Source organism: Myxine glutinosa, chromosome 11 (assembly GCF_964187855.1).
Source record: "Myxine glutinosa chromosome 11, kmMyxGlut1.1, whole genome shotgun sequence".
Classification (NCBI taxonomy): Eukaryota; Metazoa; Chordata; class Myxini; order Myxiniformes; family Myxinidae; genus Myxine; species Myxine glutinosa.
The window spans coordinates 45,958,300-45,976,248 of NC_136271.1; the positions used below are offsets into that span (position 1 = coordinate 45,958,300).

At 50.1% G+C, this 17,949-nt stretch overlaps 1 protein-coding gene across 3 annotated transcripts in view; it reads left to right on the forward strand.

Annotated features, from left to right (window-relative positions):
• The window catches only part of GANAB (glucosidase II alpha subunit), a 55,531-nt gene extending 47,698 nt beyond the window's left edge, over positions 1-7,833 (forward strand). For all 3 annotated transcript variants that reach the window (XM_078786610.1, XM_078786611.1, XM_078786612.1), the window contains 4 exons: positions 102-215; positions 357-469; positions 719-828; positions 4,788-7,833. In XM_078786610.1, coding sequence (XP_078642736.1) covers positions 102-215; positions 357-469; positions 719-828; positions 4,788-4,897 — 447 coding nt within the window. In that variant the 3' untranslated portion in view covers positions 4,898-7,833. The remainder of the gene's footprint in view (positions 1-101; positions 216-356; positions 470-718; positions 829-4,787) is intronic.
• The last annotated feature ends 10,116 nt before the right edge of the window (positions 7,834-17,949 follow it).

The following is a 17,949-nucleotide window of genomic DNA, read 5'->3' on the forward strand; positions in this document are numbered from 1 at the left end:
CCTGATTTATATTCCACCAGAAAGGTGGGAGGGGAGGATCTATTATGGCTTGGTTCCTACAGCATATTTATTTTTAACTTGCGGTCATCATTGTGGGCCAGATTCCCGTGTTCCAGCGAGGAGGAACGATCATCCCTCGCAAGGATCGCCCACGCCGCTCATCGGCCTGCATGTCCGGTGATCCTTACACGCTGTACGTGGCACTGGATGACCAGGTAAGACACCTTGCTAGTTTTGACGGTCTAAAATTCTGCCTGGAAAAGGCATTCATCAGAGTAATGGATTGACAAAAATTAGGGGAGTGATGGGAATCAATTATAGGTGGTGTTAATGTTGGAATCGACCTTTTTTTGCAGAAATTTGCGGAAGGAGAACTCTACATGGATGATGAACATTCTTTCAACTTTGAGAAAGAAAACGAGTACCAGCTCAGGCACTTCCTGTTTAAGGATGGCACTTTGAAAGCCAGGTCGAGCACACCCTCTGTTATAAACAACCTGCAAAAAGTTGACGAGAGCTTTAAGGGTGTACATTTGCTGACTGTTATTACTGTTGCTGTCTGGTCATAGATCTCAAAACATGTTTAAAAATGTATTTCTTCATTCAACGTTAAATACTTTTTAATCTTGGAAGGTATGTGAATCCTTTTCTCCATTTAAGATTGTTTTATTCTTCACTTATTTTTCCCTATGGTTCTTCGTGAATTTCCCCCTCACAGTGTGAGCTCGCACATACCACCTGGCAAGTACTCTTCTATTGAGTGGCTGGAGCGGATTGTGATTGTCGGCATTGCTCAGCCAATGCTGTCGATCATGATGAAACAGCCTGGTAGGTGAAGGGCTCCCGAAACTGGGCCTTCTATCGGAGAGTAAATAGAAGCAAGAATAGTATTGTTCAAACCCATCACAACGTGTTCTTTTTTCATTTGTTATTTCTTAAAAGCTGCACTGGAACATTTTATTTCCACCGACTTGTTTAGCTTTATTTAATTGGACTCGTTTTGCCTTATTTCCTCTGGACTGGTTTCACTCGATTTCCTCGCACTGGTTTCACTTGATTTCCGCGCACTGGTTTTGCTTTATCTTTTTTATTTTTTTTTCGATACAGAATCGAGGCTCGTGTAAGAGCTAACACATTGAACATGAAAACATGCACAGACACATAAAACATACAGTGAAGGGAGCGGGAGACAAGACGGGGAGAGAGAGGGAAGCACAGAAGCACAACAGGAGAGAACAGGGACGTCGGTAGATTTGTGGAAGGTGGAGGGCTGGGGGAGGAGGGAGGGGTACACAGTATAAAGCAAATGAACACTACTAGGAATTTCAGGAAAGAAGTTGGGGATGGAAAGAGGGGGATTTGGGGTGTATTAACGGGGGTAGAAAAGGTCAAGGTTTTGGGTGGGGCAAGACAAGAGATGGTGGTGAACAGCTGTTTTAAAGACCTGGAGGGAGGAGAGGGATTGAAGAGAGTGTGGGAATGAAAGAGTGAAGGTGGGCAGAGTGTCTTGATTTTGGTAGTTTCACCAGAAGATGGTTGCTGGCAGATCTTGTGCGTCCTGCAGGGATATTTGTAGGACAGAGCACAGACAGCAGGGGGAGCAAGGCCTGAAAGGAGTCGGTAGAAGACAGAAAGACCACCTTCCTGACCGGTGAGAGAGAGAGAGGCCCTCAGAATCAGCTTCATCGCGGGAGATTCCAATGATTCTGAATGCTTTGGTTTCAACCGTGTGAAGCCGAGCTAGGTGTGAGGCAGGAGCACCAGCCCAGAGGGGAGAGCAGTATTCCATTGAGCTGCGGATGAAAGCTTTGTATGTGGTGAGGAGCTCAGAAGTGCCCAGAAAGGACTTCGCATGATGGAGGATGCCCAGTCGGCGACTGGCTTTGGAGGCCAGCTTTGAAATGTGGTTTTCCCAGTAAAGATCATGGCAGAAAGTGAGACCCAAAAGCTTGAGTGACAGAACTTCTTCAAGAGGATTGTTCAGACGGTCTTTTCGGAGAGACAAAGTGACAGTGTGTGATTTGTCAAGATTGAAAGACGTGTTCCACTTGTTTGACCAGTTTGTGATATTTTCCAGGTCTGCAGAGAGTGAAGAGGCTGCTGCCTGCCGATCTGAGGGTTGAGATATGGAGCGGCAGAGAGTGGAGTCATCACCAAAGAGAGAGAGAGAGAGGATTTTCCATAGAGGCGGAGAGATCATTAATGAAGACCAGAAAAAGCACATGGCCCAGAACATTGCCTTGAGGAACTCCAGCCAGAACAAGAAGGGGAGATGAGAGAATTTCATTCAGGGCCATACGTTGACTGTGAACGGTGAGGAAGTCCGCAAGCCATGCGTGGAGGTTTCCATGGATACCATAAGAGGAGAGTTTGGTGAGCAGGGCGGGGTGCCAGACCGTATTTAAGGCACGTGATATGTCAAGGGAGACAGCTCTGATTTCCTTTTTAGCATTGAGGACCTTCATCCATTGTTGAGACTGCAGAAGCAGCATGTCCAGAGTAGAATGACCTGGTCTGAATCCATATTGATGATCCGAGATCAAGCCATTGGAGAAGAGGAAGGATTTGATGTCAGAAGCGATGATTGATTCCATGACCTTGCTGATTATTGGGAGCAGGCTGATTGGTCTGTAGTTGCAAGGATCTGTTTTTGCACCTTTTTTTGTGTAAAGCGGTAATGTTGGCTGATTTCCCAGCAGATGGCAGATGACCTTGAGCAAAAGAGAGGGCGAAGAAAACAGAGAGAGGGTGTGAAAGAGTGGCAGAGCAGGATTTTAGGACCCGTGGGCTGATGCCGTCTGGTCCAGTTGCAGAATCAGAGTCGAAGTTTGACAGAAACTTTTTGACAGAGAAAGACACAGAGTCCAGGAGCAGCTGGGTTCGACTGGGTAAGGTGGGTACAGAGAGATGGGGTTGGGACACTAGATTTTGAGGCAAACACAGAGTTGAGGCATTCGGCTTTTTCACGTACAGTGTCAGCTGTGTAGCCGTTTGAGGTAACGGAGGAGATGGAAGGGGAACAAACACCAGAAACAGATTTGACCAGACGCCACCAGGATTTCGAGGAGGGAGACAGGTTTGAGAGTTCAGTTTTGAGAGTCGATAGATATTGTTTCCTGGCTCTCCTGAGAGTAGACACACACGTCTTCTGAGCTTTGTGAAAGGAACTGAGATTGCCTTCAGTTGGATTAGCCTTCCATGAGGCGAAGGCAAGTTGATTCATGGAAACTGCCTCACCACAAGCTTCAGTGTATCATGGACGGGAGGAAGGGGAAGGGGATTGATGACAACTGAAACATTTGAACATTGCGCTCCAAAATGCCTTGACACGTTTCTAAAATGCACTTTATTTCCTCAGTCGTTTCGCTTGATTTCCTCACACTGGTTTCGCTTTGTTTCCTCAAACTGGTTTCGCTTTGTTTCCTCAGACTGGTTTCACTTTATTTCCTCAGACTGGTTTCGCTTTGTTTCCTCAGACTGGTTTCGCTTTATTTCCTCAGACTGGTTTTGCTTGATTTCCTCCGACTGGTTTCGCTTGATTTCCTCAGACTGGTTTCACTTTGTTTCCTCAGACTGGTTTCGCTTTGTTTCCTCAGACATGGTTTTGCTTTATTTCCTCAGACTGGTTTCGCTTTATTTCCTCGCACTGGTTTCGCTTTGTTTCCTTGCACTGGTTTTGCTTTATTTCCTCAGACTGGTTTCACTTTATTTCCTCGCACTGGTTTCGCTTTGTTTTTTCGCACTGGTTTCGCTTTGTTTTCTCGCACTGGTTTCACTTTATTTCCTCACACTCGTTTCGCTTTGTTTCCTTGCACTGGTTTTGCTTTATTTCCTCAGACTGGTTTCGCTTTATTTCCTCGCACTGGTTTCGCTTTATTTCCTCACACTCGTTTCGCTTTGTTTCCTCAGACTGGTTTCGCTTTATTTCCTCGCACTGGTTTCGCTTTATTTCCTCGCACTGGTTTCGCTTTGTTTCCTCAGACTGGTTTCGCTTTATTTCCTCGCACTGGTTTCGCTTTATTTCCTCGCACTGGTTTCGCTTTATTTCCTCACACTGGTTTCGCTTTATTTCCTCGCACTGGTTTCGCTTTATTTCCTCGCACTGGTTTCGCTTTATTTCCTCACACTGGTTTCGCTTTATTTCCTCGCACTGGTTTCGCTTTATTTCCTCACACTGGTTTCGCTTTATTTCCTCGCACTGGTTTCGCTTTATTTCCTCGCACTGGTTTCGCTTTATTTCCTCGCACTGGTTTCGCTTTATTTCCTCGCACTGGTTTCGCTTTATTTCCTCGCACTGGTTTCGCTTTATTTCCTCGCACTGGTTTCGCTTTATTTCCTCGCACTGGTTTCGCTTTATTTCCTCGCACTGGTTTCGCTTTATTTCCTCGCACTGGTTTCACTGTGTATTTGTTTGGTTGACCTCCACCTTTTTCGGGTGCATAAAGTAGCTTCTGTACCTCATTGAATGTTCTTGATATACCAAGTATCCTTTTGATTTTAGATGTCATTAATCCAAAGACAAAAATATGAATAAAGTATAAATATAAATATTTCCAAATAAAAATAAATAATAAAAATAAAAATAATAACAATAATAAAAATAATAAATAAGTAAATATAAATAAATAATATTTATCATTTCATTTGTACATTTGCTGCAGCCAAAACCCCACCACCCCCACACTTTGTCCACATGTAATATGTCTGTGCCCCCTTAAGCCTCCATATAGATATGCTGCCTCTACATTGTTCATTCTCTTACCGTCCCTATTCTTTTTACTGTTTAGGAAGTCAAGATGTACCTCTGGCTTACGAGTACACACCTGAGCTATCAAGTTTGATTGTGCGTCGACCTGGAGTAAGACTTACGGCAGATTGGACCATTGTTATCCGATGAGCAGCTGTGTGTGTTTGTGGGGGAAGAAAGTGTAGGGGGTATTTTGGTGGTGGAGATTATCTACGACATCTGGACAGTGAAGAGCTATTGCGGACATTTGGCCGATAATGACCATGTTGGTCAATGATGAACAAGTCAGAATTTCAAGTCGATGGAGAGCAATGTGAGAATCTGACATGTGAGCAATCTTACCCAGCCATTTTTATACCTCCCTTGGTCCAATAGCTTCATGTTCATGCGATTCCTTTCCTTCACTTATGACGAGTGAGATTTTTTTTTTTCTGTTGTTGAACTCCTTTTAACCATTGTGATTGTGGCCTTAACGTGCTTTACGGGTGTGCTGGGTAGTCGATGAATGCAAATTGTAAATTACATTTCTTGTTTTCCACCATTATTCTTTATTTACCCCTCTCACCCTTCCCTGCTCCTGGTGACATATTTTATTGTAAATGAAGACTTTTGAGTGTTGCTGTTTAAGTGCTGCTGTGACTCCTTGTATCATCACAAGCTGGGCCTCGTGAAATATCAAACTTTTCTTTTCTATTTTTTGTTCTGGAATTGCACTTCCTTATGCATGAGCATTGTGATATCGGTCCAGGTGAGGTGCTGGATTGTGTGCCACAAATGTCTATGCACATGGCCTGTTGAGGTGCCTAGTTGTTTATTTCTCTCATCTTTATTTTCCTGCTTTTTGATTATTCTCTGTAATTTTTTGTCTGTTTCGGCCTTGTTCTCTTTTCTCTTGCTCTGAGCCTTTCACCTTTGTCTCTCACCATCTCTCTCTCGCTCTCGCTCTCTCTCTCTCGCTCTCGCTCTCGCTCTCTCAATCCACCTCTCCTTTTGCCTTTCTGAATTTAGTTTGACTTTTCCTTAATCCTGAGATGCTTTACCCATTTCATTGTGGATTGTTTGCCTTTGTCGTCGTTTTCCTTCATTGACCTCTTTTAAACATTTGATGGAGTTTGTTCCTTTCTTTTTGTTATGTTGAGTTCATTTTCAGGAATCTCTGATCGATACACACTTTTCTCTTGATGACCAATTCGTTACTGAGGCCCAATCCTTGAATGATTATGGAGAAATGCTTATTTGCTCAACTATATCTTGATCTTCTACATTTGTTGTTTCTTCTTCTTCTGTTTGCCTACTTTTCCTTCTCTATGTTTATTAAAATATTTTCCGTGTCTTCTCGCGTTTTTATCCTCTTATTCTTCCTTCTCTTCACCCACTCAGGGGAGGCGAGCACTATTTATCTGTAGGCATGTAAACATGTGCTCCTGCGTGTGTTACTTTCAGTGTTTTTGAAAGCTAGGCACAAAAGTACTCGAACTGTGACTTCTAATCCCCCACTGGCATTTCTAATTATTATTATTATTCGTTCCTCTTTAAGCCCTGGTGTTGGGCTAGCGGCTAGGGTGCCGGCTTAGGATCCTAGGGTCCTGGGTTCGAATCCCGGTCGATCGCTGAATTAACGCCAGGGGGGTTGACTCAACCTGTCATCCTTCCGAGGTCGGCTAATTGAGTACCAGTTCACTGGTAATTCCCTGTTTGTCGTTAAAGGCGGCAAAAAGGGTTGGCGTCAGGAAGGGCGTCCGGCCGTAAAACATTGCTTCAAAAAGGGGACCAAAAAACAACAACAACCACGGTTCCCGAAAAAGGCCAACCCCCGCTTCGCGGGGAAAAATGGCCTCTAAAGGTGGTTATTCGTTTCTCTTTAACTTTTTCTTCTCTCCCATTCGTTACCATAATGATTGTGCAGATATCTGAATGACATTGGGTTGATAGCTGAAGGAAGAAGAGAGCTGAGTCACGTAATTGAAGGTTTGGGTTTTTAATTAAACTAAAACGGTCTCACGGTCACCGATTCTTAATAAATGTTGTATTTTCCGAATCGGGCATTTGATTTAGCGATCCTCATTGGGCAACTATTATTAGTCCTGTTAGTAATAACGGTCCTCGGTGGTTTGAGATGCAAAAACGTTTCAAAATCCTTCGACGTTATCCATTTTGGTTCCACCAAAATCCTGGCTCGATTAAACCACTAGCTTGATCACAGGCTCCTGCCATGAACAATTGTACGATGAAGCGGTTTACATAAATGTTATTCTTTGTTGTTCTTATTACTTGTCTTATTCCAATTTATTTGTTTTCCTTCCCTCACAACCCAATCACTACAATGTCTCTGGACAGTTGCTAATAAATGTAATTTTGTTTGCTGAGGCTCTGGTCTGCTGGGTTTTACACCCTTAATTTTGGCTCTGGGATTACTGGTTACTCGTTCAGATACTGACAGTTGTTACAATGGCATGCTTACAATTTGGTGAGATGAGTGTCGGGAAAAATATTTTGATTTGTTAAAACAAATTTCTTCCCCCCTCCGCTCCCCTGCCACCCTCCACCTGTTAGCTGTGTTTTTTGAAAGCTGACAGGACTTGGTTTTTATGTTGTATTGCTGAAGCCTGGTGTTTTTTTTTTGTTTTTTAAATACAAGGTCTAAGGCTTGTAATGGAACACGCATGTGCACGTGCACGACAAACAATTAACGCAGCCACTGAGCTTGGGGGAAGTGATTGGTGTGTTTTGATGTTCCGATCAGGATTGAGAGTGGCATGTGCAACAAAACCTAAACCAATGATGAGGTGGTGGTGGCAGGGGTGTAAGTCGTGTTATTTCAATGTTATTTTGTTATACGGTGACAATTGATGCTTGGGATACTTCACATCGATGTACAAATTGTGATTCTTGGGCGGATATTTGAACATGCGTGAGTTGCAAAAATGGAATTTTGACCTACTGAAATGACTTTCTTGGTAACTCCTTCCTTTTCTAAACTCGTTAGTTGAAGTTGGCTTGCCTGCCATCGTTTTGTTGTTAATCATTTGTAAACTGAAGCATTTTTAGTTTATTGTAGCAATTCCAATAAATATGTCTCTTGTCCATTTTCTTGGTGCTTATTTTCTTGACTCCAAACTGAATCATCGGAAAAAAAATTCGCAACAAACGTTTGAGGGCTTCGAACCTATCCCATTAATTTGAGAGACATTCTCATCTTTTATGCCGGTGTTGTTCAAGAAGGTGAAAGAAGGTAAAAGTATTGTAAATATTGTGTCAAAAGTATTTGGTCCCTTTGTTTTGATTTTAAGCATTTCTCACTCTTTAAAGTGTGAAACATTTGTTTTGTCAACATAAGGGACAAAATCAAATGGTGCATTGTATATTTGATCGACGATCGTACAATTTAAAAAGTTGTTGTTTCGTATGCAGCCTGTGGCTGCTGGTTGCATCATTTTTCTGGAAGCGCATTTGTGCTGCTGATGCAGTGCCCCAATTACCAGTGAGCTGGTACTCAATTTGCCGACCTCTGGAAGGATGACAGGCTGAGTCAATCTCCCCCCCCCCCCCCCCCCCTCCGGTGTTAATTAAATGATCAACCGGGATTCAAACTCAGGATCCTAGGATCCTAGGATCCCAAGCCAAGACCCTAACCATTAAGCCAACACCAGATTTATTTTAAAAGTCGAATAATGCTTACAAAGGGTGTTCTTGGATTTATTCTTAAGTTGTAGCGGTTGCCGCTGAGCATACACAATCGCCTTACACCTGCCGAAGACGCAACCAGGGAGCGATCACTGTACCGGGCTCACCCAGATCGCCCGGAGACGCTCAGTCTCGCCTTCCCCGGGCATGTCCAGACTCGCCTTTCCCGGGCTCGCCCAGACCGCCCGGAGACGCCCAGTCTCGCCTTTCCCGGGCATATCCAGACTTGCCTTTCCCGGGCTCGCCCGGAGGCGCTCAGTCTCGCCTTTCCCGGGCATGTCCAGACTTGCCTTTCCCGGGCTCGCCCAGGACGCCCGGGCACGCCCACTCTCGCCGTGTGTGATTGCATATATATATATATATTGCTGCCCGATAAACGGGCTTTTCAGAGTACCCGAGTTTCATTTTGCTGAATAAAGAAACTCGGATGAATTCCCGTCTTTTGTCGCGTCAATCCTTTCAACTCGCGTAGGAGCACAGCTCCTTCATTGGTGACCGCCGACATGGACACGGCAGTTGCCCTTACACTGCCTACCTTCTGGGAGGCTCACGCGGCGGTTTGGTTCACCCAGGCGGACTCAGTTTTCCCTGCGGGGCATTACCGCCGACGACACCCGCTTCCACCATGTGGTAGCGGCACTCGGCTCCGCCACCGCGGCCCGCGCCCTGTGCCTCCTCCAGCACCCTCCAGCCGCTGACAAGTATGGCGCGATCAAGACGCTCCTCCTCGACGCATTCGCCCTCACCGGCGGAACGCGCACGACGCCTGCTCGACCTGCCCGAGCTCGGCGACACGCGCCCGTCCGAGCGAATGGACTACATGTTCTCGCTGCTCGGTGAGCACTCCCCGGATTTTCTTTTCCGAGAGCTGTTCCTCCGCCAGCTGCCGAGCCAGGTACGCTTCGCCCTGGCAGGCACGCAGATCACGGATCCCCGCGCCCTCGCCAGGGAAGCCGACAAGGTCTCCTCGACAGGCCAGCACATCGGGGCGGCTACCTGGAGCCTGCCGCCGTCCAAGGCGACGCCTATGGCGCCCGAGCACCCGGTGCAGTTGGAGGCCGAACTGCCGGTGCAACTGGCGGCCGCCACGCTGCGCCGACCGCTTCCAACACGACGGCCGGGGCCTCCACCTGACCAAGCGTGGTGTTATTACCACGCCAGGTTCGGACACAAGGCTCGGACATGCCGACCCCCGTGCACTTTCGGCAAGTCGGGAAACGGCCGGGCCGGCGTTCATTACCAGCCATGAGCGCCTACCACTCGGGCAACTTGCTTTTCATCAAGGACAAAGCGTCCGGGCGGCGTTTCCTTTGTGACACCGGCGCCCAACTGAGCGTCATACCCGCCTCCGAGCAGGACAGGCAGACCGCCGTTTGCGGCCCCTCCTTGGTCGCTGCCAACGGATCGGCCATCCGCACCTTCGGCCCGCGCAACGTCACCCTCTGCTTCGGCAACCAGCGCTTTAATTGGACCTTTGTGACGGCGAGCGTGCCCATGGCTTTGCTAGGCGCCGACTTCCTCTGCGCACACGGGCTGCTGGTCGACGTCAAACGGCGTCGCCTTGTCAATGCCGAGACTTTCAGCTCCCTGGCATGCACGATGAGCAGCTCCGTGCCGACCGAACTAGCATGCGCCCTCCCGGCGGCAAACGAGTTCGCTCGCCTGCTCGCAGAGTTCCCGGCCCTCACGCGGCCGACGTTTTCGGCCGTCGCAGTGAGACATGGTATCGAGCACCACATACCAACTACGGGCCCGCCGGTCTACACCAGAGCCCGCCACCTCGACCCGGCCAAGCTCGCCGTGGCAAAAGCCGAGTTCGACGCGTTGGAGCACCTCGGCATCGTGCGGCGCTCCGATAGCGCGTGGGCCTCACCACTGCACATTGTGCCGAAGCCGGGGGGCGGCTGGCGCCCATGTGGCGACTACCACCGCCTCAACGACGTTACCACCCCCGACAGGTATCCGGTCCCGCACATCCAGGACTTTTCCGCCCGTTTGGTGGGCCGGGTCATTTTCTCGAAAGTTGACCTGATACGGGGATACCACCAGGTACCTGTCAGGCCAGCCGACGTCCCAAAAACGGCCGTCATCACGCCGTTCGGCCTGTTCGAATTCCTGAGAATGCCGTTTGGCCTCAAGAACGCGGCCCAGGCGTTCCAACGCTTGATGGACGGCGTGCTGCGCGACCTGCCGTTCCTCTTCATCTACCTGGACGACATCCTCGTCGCCAGCACGTCCCGGGCCGAGCACCTCCTCCACCTCCGAACACTGTTCGGGCGCCTCAGCGAGCACGGCTTAATCGTCAACCCGGCCAAATGCCACTTCGGCACGACGGCCGTTGACTTTTTGGGCCACCACATTACCAGAAACGGGGCCGTGCCGCTGCCCACCAAGGTCAAGGCCATCACCGAGTTCCCGCGTCCCCGCTCCATCAAGGCCCTGCAGGAGTTCCTTGGCATGGTGAATTTCTACCACCGTTTCGTGCCCCGCGCTGCTCAGCTCATGCTGCCCCTTTATGAAGCCCTCCAGGGCAAGCCGGCCAAGCATGACGTCGTCTGGTCCGCAGCCATGGACGCGGCATTCACAGGCGCAAAGCTGGCCCTCGCCGACGCAACGCTGTTGGCTCACCCAGTGCTCGACGCTCCCATCGCCCTCACGACGGACGCCTCCGACTACGCGGTGGGCGCCGTACACGAACAATGGGTGAACGGGGTTTGGCAGCCACTCGCTTTTTTTAGCCGGCAACTCCGGCCGAACGAGCTAAAATATAGCACATTTGACCGCGAGCTCCTCGGTCTATACCTGGCCGTTCGCCATTTCCGCCACCCCCTGGAGGGCCGCCCGTTCACGGCTTTCGTTGACCACAAGCCGTTGGTTTACGCAATGGCCAAAGTCACGGTGCCGTGGTTGGCCCGCCAGCACCGCCACCTCTCCGCCATGTCGGAATTTACCACGGACATCCGGCACGTCGCCGGAAAAGACAACGCCGTGGCCGACTGTCTTTCTCGGGCCAGCGCGAACGCGGTCCACCTCGGCGTGGACTTTGCGCTTATGGCGGCCGACCAGACCACCGACACCACGGTGCAAGCCCTCCGGGCGGCGGACATGGGCCTCCACCTGGCCGACGTCCCCTTCGCGGACACTGTCCTGCTCTGCGACGTCTCCCAAGGCCAGCCTCGCCCCGTCGTGCCCGTTACCTGGCAGCGCCGCGTTTTCGCCTCCCTCCACGGCCTTTCCCACCCGGGCCGGAAAGCTTCCCAGAAGCTGGTGTCGGCGCGTTTCGTCTGGCACGGACTTCGACGGGACGTCCGCGATTGGGCCAACGCCTGCACGGCCTGCCAGCGGGCCAAGGTCCACCGCCACACCCAGGCCCCGCTGGCACCTTTCACCGTGCCCGAACGGCGTTTCGACCACGTCAACGTGGACCTGGTGGGCCCCCTTCCCCCATCACGAGGTTTCACACACCTGCTCACCATGGTGGACAGGACCACCAGGTGGCCGGAGGCCGTTCCCCTCGCTTCCACCACCACCGCCGACGTGGCACAGGCTTTCATCGCCACCTGGGTCGCCCGCTTCGGTGCACCGGCGGACATCTCTTCGGACCGCGGTCTGCAGTTCACCTCCGCAGCTGTGGGGCGCGGTCGCCCGCAACCTGGGGGTCAAGCTCCACCGTACCACGGCCTACCACCCCCAAGCCAATGGGTTGTGCGAGCGTTTTCACCGCTCCATGAAGGCAGCGCTCATGGCCGGCCTTCAGGACGGCGGTTGGGCCGACCGGCTGCCGTGGGTCCTTTTGGGCCTCCGCACGGCCCCCAAGGAGGACTCCAGGCGTCCACCGCCGAGCTCGTCTACGGCCAGCCGCTACGCGTCCCGGGCGAGTTCATGCCCGACGCTACCAGTCCCTGGTCCGCAGCTCGCCAGCGCTCGGACCTCCAGGAGGCCGCCCGACGGTTTGCCCCCGTGCCAACGTCCCGCCACGGTGGCCCCCAGTCCTACGTCCCCCCAGCGCTTCGCACAGCGGAGTACGTTTTTGTGCGTCATGACGCACACCGGGGGCCACTCCGGCCGCCGTATGACGGACCCTTCCGGGTCCTGCGACGGGACGACAAGTCTTTCGTCATCGACGTCGGCGGCAGGTCGGACCGGATTTCGGTGGACCGCCTCAAGCCGGCGCACGTGGACGTCGACCAACCACCACGGTTGGCCCTTCCTCCGCGGCGAGGCCGCCCCCGTCCACGGTTCCCCCCGCTCGACCACCCACCACCACACCGGACCCCCCCACCCCCACACGACCCTCCAGGGGTCGCTTCGGCGGGGTCATCAGGACCCCCCTTAAATTGACCCTGCCAGTGCAAGTCGATTCTGGGGGGGCGCGTGTAGCGGTTGCCGCTGAGCATACACAATCGCCTTACACCTGCCGAAGACGCAATCAGGGAGCGATCACTGTACCAGGCTCGCCCAGACCGCCCGGAGACGCTCAGTCTCGCCTTTCCCGGGCATGTCCAGACTCGCCTTTCCCGGGCTCGCCCAGACCACCCGGAGACGCCCAGTCTCGCCTTTCCCGGGCATGTCCAGACTTGCCTTTCCCGGGTTCGCCCAGACCGCCCGGAGACGCTCAGTCTCGCCTTTCCCGGGCATATCCAGACTTGCCTTTCCCAGGCCGCCCGTGCACACCCACTCTCGCCGTGTGTGATTGCATATATATATATTGCTGCCCGATAAACGGGCTTTTCAGAGTACCCGAGTTTGGTTTTGCTGAATAAAGAAACTCGGATGAATTCCCGTCTTTTGTCGCGTCAATCCTTTCAACTCGCGTAGGAGCACAGCTCCTTCAAAGTAACAAATACCACCCGTCGCTTCGCTGACGGGAATATCAAGGGAGGGGGAGGGGGGGAGAGGAGGGGGAGGAAAGTGAGGAGGGGGGGATAGAGAGTAGGGGGAGGGGAAAGCGAGGAGGGGGGGTAGAAGGAGGAAGGGGGGAGAGAGAGTAGGGGAGGGGATAGAAGGAGGAAGGGGGGAGAGAGGAGGGGGAGAGGGGGTAGAAGGAGGAAGGGGGGAGAGAGTAGGGGAGGAAGGGAGAGGAGAGGGGGGAGGAGGAGAGGGACAGGGGGAGAGGAGGGGTGAAGGGAGAGGGGTAAGGAGGGTTGGGGGGGGGAGGGTGGCGGAAAGAGAGAGAGACAGGTGCAAGAGAGCAAATAAGGCCTGTTGCTTCAATCGGACAACACCAAAGCTTACCTGGCTGTGATAGTTAACCCCCTGGGGATCTTTCACAAGTCGAGGGTTAAACATGACCATAACATCCGTGCCTCAACATAGAGTGCTGCCATTTCTTATGTCTTTTGTATTTTATAGTAAGGCGATGGCCTTACTTCACATAGGAACAACAAAGGTTTCATAGGCTTGAACTGTCCTGAAGCAGATTGTGCAGATAACCTACTGAAGTACAACACAGTGACTGGGAGATCGCAGGTACGGGTGGACAGAATGCAGTCGTTGCTGCTGTTTGCATCTCGTCTTGCTTCTTGATGTTGGGAAGTTTCCTCTGCTCTGGATTTTGGTTATTCCTTGTTTTGTTTTCTTTTTCTACTTCTATATTCCTGTCCTGCCTTTCTTCTTCTTGCACCGGTATCTTCCTTCCTGTATCTGCCTCTCCTTCTTCTGTATTCCTCTTTCTGCCTTTCTTCTTCAGCACTGTTTCTTTTTCTTCAGCACTCAGGATTTCACATCACATTTTTCTATCACATTTTATCAGTGTTAGACTTCTTTTTTTATCCTTACAAAGCTTCAGCATAGACAATGTTGCATGTTTTTCCTTGTGGTGCCAAGACTCCGTCCGAACCCCAACTCTCTGTCCTCCTCTTCCCATTCCCATCCTCCTGCTCATAAAAGCAAAAGGGCATTCTCACATGGAGCATTACATATTGAATATCATGTCACCACAATCACCGAGTTTGAAGTTGTACTACTTTGAACCTCCTTGTCATTACTCGTCAAGAAAACGACAATCTCAGTATTGTGGTGTATTTTGTCACTGATGGGGAATTAAGCGTTTTAACCATGTTTGGGAAAAATAAACAATTAAAATAAAACCCGCTTTCAATCCCTACCAACCTGCGTTTCGCTGAGGTGCCTGAGAGTCGAATCCATCAATATGGCCGAAGTAAATAAAGGTATACATGTTTATCCTCATCGCCATGTAATGAACCAGTCATGCGTTCAGTTACCACCCAGCTAACACAACAACGTTGGCCCAACCTTGTTGTGTTGGCTGGGTATTCATCATGACTATTTTGGTTGTATTGAAAACGTACCTTGTTCAGTTTTCAACGAGTTGTTTGGCTTTAAAATGTACATAAACTCAGAGGTGATGTTGAGTGTATGAAAGTGCATGGACGAGTATGTGCACATAACTTCCAAAAGAAGTATAAAAATATCTCTCGGGAATTTCCCCGGCCTCCCCATCTAATTAATTATGTACTTATAGTGGGGGGGCCAATGTTTTCCCGTTGAATTCAAATGTTAATTTGTGGACACTGGTTGGGTTGTCTTTAGGGATGATAGAAGTTGTAGAAAAAATATGTCTCCATTTTTTTCAAGTTCTTTATAGCGGCCATTTTGGATTATCAAAATGGCGTTTGTTGAAAACCGAAATTGTCATTATCTTGGCTTCTAAATGACCTAGAGTGTTAATTTTGGTGTCCAAATGTACATATTTGCGGATACTTAATCCAATAAACACACATTTATACACCTACATATGATCAAAAGGGTTCTTATGGCAGCCATCTTGGATTTTCACGCACTTATGCCAACACATATATATATTTTTTTCCATCATTTTCACTTCTAAATCACATAAAGGCTGGACTTTAGTGTTCAAATGTACACTTATAATGTCTTTGTGCAATATTTTTAGTTGGCAGTGTTCATTGTTACATTGAAGGATCTCCATCCTCCTCATCATCAGTGTTATCGATTCCCATGGGGCGCTCCTGACCCGTGTTACCACACACCTCTTCATCTGCCCCACACATACACATCTCAGAACAGTTGAGATGCTGAGACCTGCATGAGCAGTGAGACATGCATTGGGTCTTCTTGCAGTTACATTTGATTAGATGTGTGATGGCAGCTGGGGCTGGAGGGTCCTTGGTTGTGATGGGCACCAGCTGATCTCCTTCTGCTCTCCATCCATGTTCTGTTGGTTGTGGAAGCTGGGGGTCCGGTACATCAGCCTGATGCCACACCATGGCCTGGAAATGTGCACGAGCAATGGCTTCATGTAAAGCTCCCCGTGTTGGTGGCAGCTTCTGTGCCTCTAGCTGTTTCTTGGTAAACAGTCTCCACCTCAGCTTGCCCACATCCACAACTGTAGTACGAGGCTCATACAGCTGGCATACAAATGCCTCAATGTCACTTTCTGTGTCAGCTCTCAGCTCCTCAGAGGCCCCAAGGTCATGAAACGCAGATACCACCTCAACAGAGCACCTATTGAGGGCTTGCCAACATGTGAGCTTTCCCTTGCCGGCAAACCGACCAGTCTGGTCTGCTCCCGTGAATGCATGGAATCCTGGTAGGGCTGCAGCCTTCCTGACACCAAGTTCATGTACTATTGGTTCCAGTGAGATTTGCCTCTTCTTGTTCCCCACACCCGTGATGAAGTATGTGTCTTTGCATAGTTCATGGTACCGGTGGAGTGCTAGGATGAATACATCAGTATCAGGTGACTGAATGTACAGCTGTGTTGCACCTCTTCGGACGGCATCTAGACTGTGAAGAAAGATCCTCGTATCAGCCTCCTCCTGGGAGCTACGGAGATGCTGTACATCCATGCAGTTGGAGAAGACATCCTGCCTTGAAGTGACGATGAAGACCTTGGTAGTCCCCTCAAAGTGACACAGAGCTTTCTTTGCCAGATAGACAGTTAGCTCATCTTTGGTGTTGGTGTGCGACAGGAACTGTTTTGCTGTCAGTTTCCCAATCGGGGTGCTGTCTTGAACGTGGTAAGCAGTGGGCGGCTTGCCACCTTGGCGCCTCTCCCGTGTGGCCTCTTTCAGTGAATTTGGCAGATCATATCGGTCAAACACGAGGTGGACTTCATCATACCCGTTGGTCTTGCAGTCCAGTGTTGCATTGAAATGGCCAGCCCACTGGGCACATGTTTTGACCCATTGTGGCTTACCCATTGCTTGCACTAATGCCATGCCGTCTATGACAGTCACCTTCTTGGGAGGGGGTGGAGTATGTTCAGGATTGTCGTCGTCTGGCTGCTGACCAGTGCCAGTTGACTTCTTGGGTAGATCTTCTAGGATGCCCATGAGCTTGCTTTTGTCTGTGCATGGTAGTAGTGTCCCAGCCATTGCAAAGAGGGTTCGTGGAAGCGCGGTGAATTCATATTGACCTATGGCATCCTTCAAGTTGATCTCTGGTCGTGAGCGGGCCACGATCAGCATGCGCGCAAACAGTGACCTGTCGTCTTTCAGCTCTACAACCTTGTCTGCCAGTTTGTGCTTCACAGCTTTCCTGGCACTCTTCCACATCTTCAGTTTGACCTTTCCCATTCTGGCCCAAAGGTTGATTTCATTTGTGTTGATGCGCTCTGCAACAAACGTGTTATACGCTTTCTGACCAATCTCATCTTGGTTGCAGACATCCTCCTGTACTTCAGCTGGCATCACCACCTTGGTGATGATAGTCGTCAGGTCTTCACCCTCATGCATCATGGGATTCATGGACTCTCTGATCACATTCTTCAGTCGACGAATGCTGTCTTCCTGCCGAGCCCAGACTGTGGTTGATAGGTCGTGGTGCTCCTTGCGTGTAGCTGATTGTGAGCCAGCCATCTGACGGGCTTCTTCAGCAAGCCTACTCAGCTCTGGTGCTGTCAGAAAGAACCTTTCGCGGGCACTGGCATTCTGGGTAATGCCCACAATACCCCCTGTCACCTTCATGATCCTGTTGATGTGCTCCAGTGCATGGTCCACACCTACAGCACAGAAGGGGATTTCATTCTTATGGACACTGAAGTTCCCATCCATGAACTCTTGGTAGATCCCTGGATCTGTCATCTTCAGGGCCTTCATCTCTGCAAGGTACCGGGGAGTCAGCCTGGCATATTTCTGTTTGTCATGTGCAAAGAAGTATATGCACATCTCATCCAGTGAAGACAGGTGAAGCTCAAATTGTCCATCACGGGTGGCACGGATGAATGTGTATATCAGCATTATCATCCGCATGTAGCGTCGCACAAACTTGAACAGTGGACTCTTGGCTTCTTTCCTCTCATCAAACTTTGCCATGGCCTCCAGGACTTTGTTTGACTCGAGGACAGCTAGCATGTTGTTCTGCGCGCTTGTCATCTCCTCTCGGTTGTGTAGATGACAGCTCTGGGCAACCTGTTGTGCTGACTGGGTACATGGGCCCCTCAGATGGGGATGCTCTTGGAAGAATTCGTCCACATAGAGGTCGAAGAGGGCTTGGACAGTGGTGATGTGGGCCTCCAAAGCCCTCTTCATGTG